This window comes from Lutjanus erythropterus, chromosome 17 (assembly GCF_056507025.1).
Source record: "Lutjanus erythropterus isolate fLutEry1 chromosome 17, fLutEry1.hap2, whole genome shotgun sequence".
In the NCBI taxonomy this organism is placed as follows: Eukaryota; Metazoa; Chordata; class Actinopteri; order Lutjaniformes; family Lutjanidae; genus Lutjanus; species Lutjanus erythropterus.
In genome coordinates this window covers 444825-457324 of record NC_139333.1, presented here as the reverse complement: position 1 = coordinate 457324, position 12500 = coordinate 444825, and the positions used below count along the sequence as shown (strand labels likewise).

Genomic DNA, 12500 nt, shown 5'->3' with positions numbered 1-12500 from the left:
ACGCACACACACACACACACGCACACGCACGCACGCACGCACGCACACACACACACACCCACACGCACACACACGCACGCACATGCACGCACGCACGCACGCACATGTACACAGGGGCCCGGACGTGTGAGTGTGATGTCATCAGTCACGTGACCTTCGGTCTCATTCAGCAGCTGCTTTCACACCTCAGTGGTTCAGCGCAGTTCGTCCTGCTCACCTCCACTGCTCCCAGCATGCTTTGCTCCATGACTTCCATAGAGAGGCGACAGAGAGATAAAAGTAGGAAGTGACAGTGAAACATCAGCTGATTAATACAATAAAATGGTGGTGCTGATGGTTCACACACACCTCCACTGACTGAGATACGACTCAACCTGACTCACGTTTGTGTCAACTTCTCTTCTGACTGTCATTAAACTGCTGTTACATCAACATGATACAAACACAGGAACGATGGATGACCTGACGGCTCTCGGTGCTTCATATCGTACAAGTAAATCCGAGATGGATTTAGGCCCGAGACCATTTAGTGTTTTATAGACAAGTAAGAAGATTTTAAAGTCTGTCCTTTGACACACAGGAAGTCAGAGCAGTGACTGAAGCTCTGCTGTGATGTGCTTCACTCTCTTGGTGTCAGTGACTCTGGCAGCAGCGTTCTGGACGAGCTGCAGGTGTCTGATTGATTTTTTACTCAGACCTGCGAAGACGCCGTTACAATAGTCCAGCCTGCTGAAAACGAAAGCAAGGAAACAGCAAGGAGACAAGCTTTGTTTCAGAAAACACTGAAAGCAGCGAGATGAGTGAAAGTTTGGGAAATCCTCCATCAGAGCACAGACCAGTGATGACTCTCTGACCAGTCGGTGGTCTGCAGTGTCGACCATCAAAACCACCAGCCGACTCCGTGCATCGTTGTAGACGAACCATTCATCTTTCATCAGAATTTAAAGGTGTAATATACAACAGTTACCTCAAAACAATGCATAGTCTCATATGAATGATCACATATTAGGAGTGTGCGGTGCTGCTTGTATCGTCCTCATTATTTCACTGATCATTGCAGAGAATTGGTCTCTGGTGCATTTATTAACTTTTGAACTTTCCAGTTGGATCTGTTCAAAAATTAGAGGTGTGAAACCTCGTACAGACCTGGGTCTGGTCCGGACCTTGGCCTGACTGAGAGAGGTGGTCTCAGTCTGGATCAAACTGAACCATGGTTTGGTTTTTTTTTTGTTTTGTTTTGTTTTTTACACACCTGCCTCATTAATTTCATATTTTGGACTTTCAGATTTAATCTGATCACAAATAACAGGTAAGAAGCCAAACAGTCAAATCTTAGTCAGACGGAGAGCGGCGTGTCGGTCAGGATCAAATACAACAGTTTTCTGTTTGTTTTCAGTGTGAAACATTTTTTGGGTTGTTTGGACTTTTAGACTAATCTGCAGAAATTCTGGCAGGAATGTTAGAATCAGAAACACAACTCAACAAAACAGGAGACCAAATTTAATTGACACTGATCAAGAATTTTCATTTATTAGTTTTGTTTCTTTTTACGGACAAGACAGGAGCAGACGTCTGTCTGCAGGGTGTGTTTAGACCATCCAGTTTGATCCAAATGGAATAAGTGACAGGTTCATACTGGTTTTGGAGCGACACATAGTTGCATCCAAACAACAGACGATGTCAGGACACGTGTGTGTGTGTGTGTGTGTTCCAACAGTGTGGCTTCACAGTTAACCTGAAGTTCACCTGAGGTCGAATTTCAAGAAAGAATGAGAACACACACAACTTTCCAACACAAGTGCAGCGTCTCTCTGATTGTACTTGAACGCATCACACTGGGCAGGTTTATTTTTACCTCGCAGCAGAAAAGCTAAACTCTATTGTCACATGACAACATGCTTGTTTACATGATGACATCACACAGCGAGCACATAAAATGTTTTAATATGAGCAGGCAGACGGGTCCATGAAATTTCAATGAGCATTGATTGGGGAGTATTGATCGCTCCAACGCCTCCTGTCTGACCCACCCTCAGATCTTCATTTCCTCACACACACACACACACACACACACACACACACACACACACACACACACACACACACACACACACACACACACACACAGCTGTGTCCACATGTGTCGATGGTTTTCTATGAATTTCATCTGTCTGTCTCTCCTCTCATCTGTCTCTGTATTGTAGACACTGACACCCTGTCTGTCTGTCTGTCTGTCAGTCAGTCAGTCTGTCTGTCTGTCTGTCTGTCAGTCAGTCAGTCTGTCTGTCTGTCTGTCAGTCTGTCTGTCAGTCTGTCAGTCAGTCTGTCTGTCTGTCTGTCTTCTACTGTTCTTCAGTATAATTTTGAGGTACTTGTTCATTTTTTAATACTGTATACTTCTACTCCACAACACCTCAGACAGAAATACTGCACTTTTTATTGCAGTAGTAGAGTTTATTTTTTAATTGTGGTTTTGCTCTTTTTAGTGAAGTAAATGATCTGAGTTTGTCAGAACTGCAGGAAATAAAACATGGAAACTATATAAAGTAAAACTGTTCAAACTTGTGAAAGTACATAAGAATATGTTCATTAAACCACAGAAAAGTAAGAATATGTCAGGAAAAAATAAGAATTATAGAAATGATATAAGAAATATGAAAAGTGTTGGTTATAACTCCTGGGCAGGAAGTTAAAGAAACTCTTTTCTGTCAGTTGATTCTTTGTTCTGGAGTTTAAACTGAACTTTAATCTAATGTAAAGTAAAATAAAACTCTGACCTGGGTTCATTTTAATGTGAAAACCTTCATAAAGTTAACAATTAATACAATATGATTCTTTTAACATTTTTGAAGTTAATATTTCAAAAGAAAATCAATGACACAAAGTTTCACTTTTATTTACCAGATTCATACAGTGTCTTCAAACCTCCATGGAACTGCTGACACTAATCATCTTCCAGCACATTTTCACATCTAAAACTCCTTTGAGGAAAGATTAACAGCTGGGAAACTGTGTGGTCAAATGGAATAACAAAACATAAGCAACCAGAAAGAGAAAATAAAATGTGGTTATTTCAACAGAACTCTAGAAAATACCACGTCTCTTTGTGTTACACAAACTCTTCAAAGTCGATCCAAGTAAAAACATACAGACGAAGTGTTTCATGTCAGGGAAACATCCTGTGACACATTTTTGTTCGACTCCAGGAACTCGCTGTGATCAATAACTGATCTGAGTCGTATTGATTAACAGAGAGCAGCCGTCACATGTTTAAAAACCAACAGACTAAACTGATCAGTGTCATGTCAGATCAATACCAACTGATCACATCTTTATTAACAAACCGATACTCACAACCTGTCAGTTACACGGCCTGCAGCAGTTACCACGGTGATGCTCAGTCAGAGCTTATTGATCGAATCGTTACACAGTCTGGTGCTCGATTAGAGCGCCTCATCACAGCCAATTAACCAATCAGATAAAGACCTCAGAGGACATCAGTGAGACATGAAGACACTCAGACAGGTGAGATTATTATCTATTAGAAGTTACAATATGTCTTATATTTATTTTAATAACACTCAACAATAAGATGCTGCTGGACAACTTGGACACGACTACATAAATCTGTGGACCAGATTCTTTCCACTGAAGACAAAAGTTTTCAGATACAATCACAGCTCTGAAAGTTTAGTGTTTCCTCTCAGATAATAAAACCACACCGAACCGGACTTCCTGAGGGGTTTCCTCAGGAGAGTTTTAAAGGAAAGGGACATGCATTTTGTCAAATATGTCCTGCCAACAGGACAAAACAAATTAATGAAAGAAAACTGATATGGTATTTTTGAGGTCTCAATATTGTGAGAATGAGGTACACACAACAAACAATTACAAAACTGAAGCAACTCACCACTGATGACTCTCAGAAATCACCTGATTGGTAACATTTCAACAAAAACTTTCCTGTTTCATTTCTGCAGCTGAACAAATCAGCCAACATGTTTGCAACACGCTGCAGTCCAACCTTTGATTGACACCTCATGTGAGACAATCAGAGCTTCCATGTCCCACATTAGCCAATGACAGCCCTCCATTTCTTCTGTTGTGTAAAGACAGAGCCAATCAGAACAGACTGTGGTGATGACTGGTGCTTCATTTAGCCAATGAAATGAAAATGTGCCGTTTTTATGACACCAGAACAAACAAATTATGCAAATATAGTTTTTTTTTTACTGTGAGTTCCTTCTTATATGACCCGTTTTTCCACCACAGCACCTTTAAAGTTTAGTTTCAAGAAGTGAAAAACTTGTGTTCAATGTTCCACTTACTCTGAGTCAGGTGGTTTTAAGTCTCTAAACACATAAAACCATGTAAATATACAGTATGTGTAGTTTTCTTATCACAGTTGGAACTTTGGACAAAGTAAAACTAAATACTTCTGTTTTCCAGCTAATTAGTTAGAGGTCACCTGCAGGCTTCTGTCTGCAAAAAAAGTTTTCAGGTGGAAGTTAAAAAACCTTTCTTTGATGTTGTAGTTGTTTTGTGTCTATTTAAGGTAGTTTTTCGTCTCTTTATACTTTATACTTTTACAGGACTTGAGTTACTGTTTGTGTCAGTATGTTTAATCAACAATATTTCTGAAGTAATTCTTTTTTTCTTTACTTTTTTTCATCTAATGGGACAATAAATAAATGACTGAGACAGAGTTTAATAGAATCTGATCGATGTGTAAAATGAAAATACATTAAATCAGATAGAAATGACACAAAAACGTACAGACTGATCCTTTGGTAAAATCAATGACACTGAAGATCAATTCAAGTTTGATCCATAAAGAATATTAACGAGAGAAAAGACACACAGGTGATAATAAACACAAGGTCATACACACACACACACACACACACACACACACATACACACACACACACACACACACACACACACAGCAGGCTGTAGATAACACAGACATCTGGAGAGCTAACACACTCTTATAACTGCTGCTTGTTACGCCCTGTGAGCCTTCAAGGACTACACACACACACACACACACACACACACACACACACACACACACACACACACACACACACACACACGCACACACACTGTTTGTGATGTATAGGAGAGTCAGTCTAAAGCTTGTTAAACGCAGCTGAACCAAGACGGGATTATGATTCATGCACTTCACACACACACACATACACACACACACACACACACACACACACACACACACTGTGCTCTGCTGCGTTCACTGACGGTCTGATTTATCACCTCCTGACCAGTTTAAACTATAAATGATGTTAGAAGAGGAGAAGAAGAAGACAAAGTGTGTCAGATTTAAAGTGACCAATCAGAGCTGTGCTGCACACCTTCACCTGATCCTGAGTCCTGTTGATATTTAGAATATTGTCTCCTCTTTATCTTTCTGTCAGACAGACTTTTCTGACATCACAAATGATAAAATCAGTGATTTTAGCTCAGAGAACTCAGGAGTTGTTGATCTGCTGCCTTCATCCGTCAGTGTGTTTGTGTTGTTGTGTTTCAACATGTTAGTTTGGATCTGGATGAACCTGCTGAGGACCGAGGCAGCAGTGGACGTGCAGCTCCTGTCTTCTGACAGATTACATGAGGAGTTTGGTGTGATTTAACAGCTTCAGTTTCCTGTTGTTGAGTTAGTTCAGATAATTAACATGGATTATTTTAATAACTCAATTCAAACCCAGTTTAGGAAAGTGTGCAAAAACTTAAATATTTTGAATTATGTCAAAAAGTATTTTATAACACATTTAGATAGTTACTGTTTTGTACATGAGACCTTAAATCACACAGAAGGCTGCTGATCTGAATGACATCAAACTGTCATATGTTTGACAAAGGCTGTTATGAGACCATTATAACACTGTCATGAACATTTTCATTTTGAACTTGTCATAATGATGACATTAGTTGTCAAAACAAAGACATCTGAAACAATGTCAACTTGGTATGACGTGTTTATGACAGTGTAATGACAGTTCTCTGCACACGCCTTCTACTAAAGTGATACCAGAGTCATTGGTTATGATATTTTGATCAATGTTTCTAATATGTGATCAATACTTTTCTCCTCCTCAGCATTAAATGAACCCACTATAGACTACGGCTTCCAGAGGTTACAGAAGGTCATCCCTCGTCACCCTGGAGACCCAGAGAGACTGCCCAAGGTACCACACACACACACACACACACACACACACACACACACGCACGCACACACACACACACACACACACACACACACACACACAGACAAACATTGGTTTTATACAAACAGAGTGTGTCTCTGATTGTTGTTGGTGTTTCTCCATCAGTCTGTGTTCTGGTTGGCTGCTCACAGTCTGATAATCATCAGCTGCATCTACTGATTCTACTGTTTATCTACTGAATGTGTGTGTCTCTTTAACACACACACACACACACACACACACTCCTCTCTCTTTAATACACACACTGTGTATCTTTACCAAACACACACAGACTCTCTCAGTTGAACCTTTTGCAGTTTTATGCAGAAACATTAAACATTTCTTTCTGGGTTTGTTCCTGATTCTGTGCGCGGCGTCTTCGTATTTAACATCTTTGTTCTGCACTGGTTGACATCATCAAAACCTCCTCGTTACGTTTGCGTCTCTGTTGAATAAACCAGACGTGGAGCGGACAGACGTGGAGTCGCTGAAGAAGAGTTTCGGCAGTGTGTCTTCTGTCTCCAGCAGCTGTGATGTGAACTGACATGCTGTTAGCTCCGTAATGAAAACCACATCCCACCACGTCTTTAATAATTCATCTGTAATGGTTTTATTCAATTACCCACGCTGCCTTGTGCTCAGTGTGTAGCAAAGCGACTGTCAACCACAGAAACTCTAATAACTGGAGGAAATCCTCCTGAAGCAGATTTATTGATCCTGGTTCACATGTGCAAACATCAGGTTCTGGTTTCAGAAAACTGGTTTAATCCTGATCCAGGTTTTTACAGTCTGTCCAACATTTGACAGAATAAGAAACTGATGGGGACCATGAGAATAAAGGCCCTGAAATACGTTTAGATTAGAAACTCAGTGAGACACAGAGGATAGAAGCACATCATGAGACCTCAGAAAAAGTCCTGGTGACTTTTAAGTAATGGAAATAAAATAATACTGCAGAGGTGCAAAGACCACAGATTAATCTGTCCACACTGCTTCCTAACTAGACGTGATGAAAGCCAGTAAACAGCTGATTGTTTCAGTTTTCACCTGCTCCATGCGTCAGTGAACAAGCTGGACTGTAAAGTGTCTCACCCATCATTGAGTCACACGCCTCCAACCTATTTAATGTGGTTCAAATCAATGTGGCCTCTGAGGTTTCCGTTTCCCCAACATCAGTAATTTTACCTGATGGGGAGGACAAGCGACGAGTGAACGAGGTTGAGAAGACGCAGCGCCGTTTATATGATCCAGAAGCCTTCATAGGAATCACATCAAAAAGGACGGGGTTCCTCGCTGCAAAACTCGTAGATTAGGGTTAACATGTAGATTTTTTTACTATCATAATTAGTTGGTTAGAAACGTGTGTGAGCAGGCTGGAGGGCGGCAGAGAATCCAGAAGGCAGGCAGCTCCTGATGTGTGAGAGAAAAAGACCAGCTAGTCACAGAGTTCCTTAAGGGTCTGTACTTGGACCAGTTCTATTCACCCTATAACACCTTTAGGAAAGATTATCAGGTAACACTCCACTGTTATGCAGATGATACCTAATTATATCTGTCCCTCATGTCAGACAACACTAATCAGCTGGACATAAAAACCTGGATGACCAGCAACTTCTCAAACAGACCTGGAATAATCTTACTCTCAACATCTCCAGAATTCATTATCTAAAGATACAGCTTCTGCTTTAACTCCCACATAAAACAAACCTCAACATAAAATCAGGCACTTTGTGTCTCAAACAGATGCAGAAACCTCGTCTGTGTGTTTGTTACCTCTGGGCTGAACTACTGCAAATCTGTCAGGCTGCTACAATCAGTCTCTAAACAGTTCTGGTGCAGAACGCTGCAGCACGTTCTGACAAGAACAAGGAACAGAGATCATATTTCTCCTGTGTCAAGATTAAAATCTTCCAAGTTTTAGTCATCATGGATGAAAAGTTCAGAAACATCGACAGTTTGAAAATCATATTTTCAAGTGTGATGAAGATCATGTACGTGGAGAAAAGCTCTGGAGAACAGACCTGTCATTTATTTGACTCCTCAACATCTCAAGCACAACGTTCTCTAAAAAAAAAACTGTTCATTTAAATTCATCAGTGGTGCTGCATGACCTGATGCCTCTGATGGACACTCAAACCGACCAATCACAGACCTGCGCTGTGACATCATACAGAGTCTGACCAACTCTGTTTTAAAGTCAGTTTTAGGCATTAAAGCTGTTTCTATGTAAATTAACTGACACGACATTCATCACTGTTAGCTAATACACACACGCACACACACACACACACACACACACACACACACACACACACACACACACACACACACACACACAGAGAGAGAGAGACAGGAACACTGGAAAGAACATTAAATTCAACAAACACACACACATACGAGAGATGATTGAATAAAAGGTAAGCCAGTGTGTTTGGATGGTGTGTGTGTGTGTGTGTGTGTGTGTGTGTGTGTGTGTGTGTGTGTGTGTGTGTGTGTGTGTGTGTGTAAAGCCCATTCGCAAACAGGGAGGTTGAAACAGTCAAATCAGGTAATCAGCGAGTGCAGCCATGTGGCAAGAAAGGAGATTGGCACACACACACACACACACACACACACACACACACACACACACACACACACACACACACACACACACACACGATTATCAGTCTTTGTCTTATCAGATTTATACAAAGAAATAAGTTCTCTCTGTGTGTTTTTGTTGTTTTTCTGAAGACGTCGTCGTGGGTTTGAGTTTTTCTCAGACAGAAATCAGAGACTCTTTTTCTTCTTGAATCGAAACATTAACTCATGAAGAAGAATAACAGATAAAGTTTTAATTGATCCAAATGATTGACTAAAGACACTGAGGTTCATGGACATTAACATGTCTTTATTTGGACCTGACAGACACTGGAGAAATATACAAGGCAAACAAAAAATGTAAAGAATGAAGAGAATTTTTTTCCTCCATGGCACATTGAGTATGTGTGGAGACAGACCTGAGTGCTGTGGAGAGACGGATGGATATGTGAGACTAGGGGGTCATAAACTCATCATGACCAGTTTAATGTGGACCTGAGGAGAACCTGCTGGTCTAAGACAGCTGGATCACCACAACATCTTCCTTAAGTGTACAGATCAGCTGATTTTTATCTCTGATGTTCAGGTTACAGACAGAAAAGACGAGAGCTGATTCAATACATGACTGATAAAACAAAGAGACCATTTTTTTCTTCAACTTTAAAAACATTCAGCTTTCTGAGAAAATACAAATGTTGAAGTCACTGAGGTGGTGGATGAGATCCGCCCCGAGTGCCTCAAGTCTCTGGATGTTGTAGGGCTGTCTTGGTTGACACGCCCCTGCAACATCGCCTCTGGACTGGCAGACCGGGGTGGTGGTCCCCCTGTTTAAGAAGGGGGGCTGGAGGGTGTGCTCCAACTATAGCGGGATCACACTCCTTCGTCTCTTCGAGGGCACTGGAGAGGAGAATTCGGCCGATAGTCGAACCTCAGATCCAGGAGGAACAATGTGGTTTTCGTCCTGTCGTGGAACACTGGATCAGCTCTATACCCTCCACAGGGTGCTTGAGGGTTCATGGGAGTTTGCCCAACCAGTCCACATGTGTTTTGTGGACTTGGAGAAGGCATTCGACCGTGTCCCTCGTGGCGTTCTGTGGGAGGTGCTTTGGGAGTATGGAGTTCGGGGCCCTCTGCTGAGGGCCGTACGGTCTCTGTATGACCGGAGCAGGAGCTTGGTTCACATTGCTGGCAATAAGTCAGACCTGTTCCTGGTGCATGCTGGACTCTGGCAGGGCTGTCACCGGTTCTGTTCATTATTTTTATGGACAGAATTTCTAGGTGCAGCCAGGGGCCGGAGGGAGTCCGGTTTGGAGACCACAGGATCTCATCTCTGCTTTTTGAGGATGATGTTGTCCTGTTGGCTCCTTCGAACCAGGACTTTCAGCGTGTACTGGGGCGGTTTGCGGCTTGGTCCCTCCACATCGAGAGGAGTCAGCTGAGGTGGCTCGGGCATCTATATGGGATGCCTCCTGGACGCCTCCCTGGGGAGGTGTTCCGGGCATGTCCCACTGGGAGGAGGCCCTGGGGAAGACCCAGGACACGCTGGAGGGACTATGTCACCCGGCTGGCCTGGGAACACCTTGGGATCCTCCTGGAAGACCTGGAGGAAGTGTCCAGGGAGAGGATGGATGGATGGATGGATGGATGGATGGATTGATGGATGGATGGATGGATTGATGGATGGATGGATGGATGGATGGATGGATGGATTGATGGATGGATGGATTGATGGATGGATGGATGGATGGATGGATGGATGGATGGATGGATGGATGGAATACAAATGTTTCTGTCAGAACGATTCATCAGAATGAAATTTAAGGTGAATATCAATGACTTGATGATACTGACCTGAAGCACTCAGCGAAACAGCTGCTGGAAACAGCTACGTGATACTGACACACTAGTGCTTCCTGACATCTTGTGGCTAGATGCATTCTGGGAGATGTAGTTTATGGATGTCATACTTACAACGACTAACGCAGAAAAGAATTCTGTTGCACAAATCACATTATTTTCCTGCTCTTGTGGGTCACATAATAAAATAAGGTGAATCACTGACCTCCATCACAGATTTTATTTATTTATTGGGACTTTTTTTAATCTGGTAATAATTATTCACAACGTCATGTTTCATGAAGCTTCATTTCCTGAATCTAAGGAATCTGTGTGTGTGCTTATGTGTGTGTGTGTGTCTAAGCTTAACAGAATAATTGGTTTCCTCCTCAGCGATGACATCCCAACCTCCAGCTCTATTGCCGTGGTAACCTTGTTAATGTGCGTGTGTGTGTGTGTGTGTGTGTGTGTGTGTGTGTGTGTGTGTGTGTGTGGGAGAGAGAGGTGCTTGTCATCTGGCTCCGTAACAATGAAACACTTGTAATAATAAGGCTTCATTTGTCACTATAAACACAGTGTGTGTGTGTGTGTGTGTGTGTGTGTGTGTGTGTGTGTGTGTGTGTGTGTGTGTGAATAAATCTCCTCTCGTGCTGCGACACACTTGAACGTTGCTCTGCATAAACGAGCAGATTAAAGACGATCGCAGGCTGAACACTACTTCACAGAAATTACTTCCTCTCACACTGAGTGTGTGTGTGTAGCTGTGTAACAACACACACACACACACACACACACACACACACACACACACACTGAGTCTGATCTGTGACACAGTCAGTGTGTTAAAGAGTTAAATAAATTTTATTGGTTGTAATGAAATTTAAAAGGAAATGAAGATAAAAGATAAAATTGATGTACAAAAAAGGAAAGAAACAAGGTTAGGAGGGAAAGGAAAGGAAGAATGAAGGAAACATGGTTAGGGATGGAAATTAAAAAGGGAATGAAAGGAAGTAAGAAGGAGGTGAGGAAAAGAAACAACAAACAGACAAGTGAAGAAGAAACGAGGGAAGTAAAGGAGAGGTGTGAAGAGAGGAAAGGAAAGATGAAGGGAAAGTGTGGATGAAGTGGAGACGAGTGCAGGGTGATGGAGGAGCGAGGGGGCGGGGTTAATTGAAAACCCTCCTGAAGAAGTTTGTAATGAAAAGCAGCAGATTAACTGAGAGTGTGTTTAATTAAGATAAAGACTCAATGAAGCATTGTTCTGTTCTGCTGCCTGATTAGACACACACACACACACACACACACACACACACACACACACACACACACACAGAGAAACAGAGAAACACACACACACACACACACACGTTAACACATGGTAACACACACACGGTCAGAGCTGTTTGTTTGGCAGCATTTTAACACTAACTGCTCATTGAGGTGAAGTAGTTCAGTGTTAAAGAGTGTGTGTGTGTGTGTGTGTGTGTGTGTGTGTGTGTGTGTGTGTGTGTGTGTGTGTGTGTGTGGTTGCTGACCTGATGGAGATGATACTATTAAACAGTGTTTATTCTAATCAGAGCTCAGATTCACTTCACAGAGGTTTAGCTCCACCCACTGTTTGTCTCCACCAACCAGTAAGCTCACAGTCACACAGCAGGACAGGACGGACACAGACATCGAGTCATGATTTATTTTCCTGTGAATTCAGTTAAAACTTTTCTTGTTTCTGTCCCCCCCGTCTCTGTGTCTGTGTTCCAGGAGGTGTTGTTGAAGCGGGCGGCTGACCTGGTGGAGGCGCTCTACGGGATGCCTCATAACAACCAGGTAACGTCCCGTCTGCTGCTCACCTGT

General features: G+C 42.2%; 1 protein-coding gene across 3 annotated transcripts in view; it reads left to right on the top strand.

Moving 5' to 3' along the window:
- LOC146311452 (transcription factor COE3-like) overlaps positions 1-12500 on the top strand; it is a 57480-nt gene that overhangs the window by 37752 nt on the left and 7228 nt on the right. For 2 of the 3 annotated variants that reach the window (XM_084741171.1, XM_084741170.1), the window contains exons 11-12: positions 6121-6209; positions 12408-12473. In XM_084741171.1, the coding sequence (XP_084597297.1) occupies positions 6121-6209; positions 12408-12473 (155 nt within the window). The remainder of the gene's footprint in view (positions 1-6120; positions 6210-12407; positions 12474-12500) is intronic. The other variant, XM_084741172.1, reaches the window with a different exon arrangement.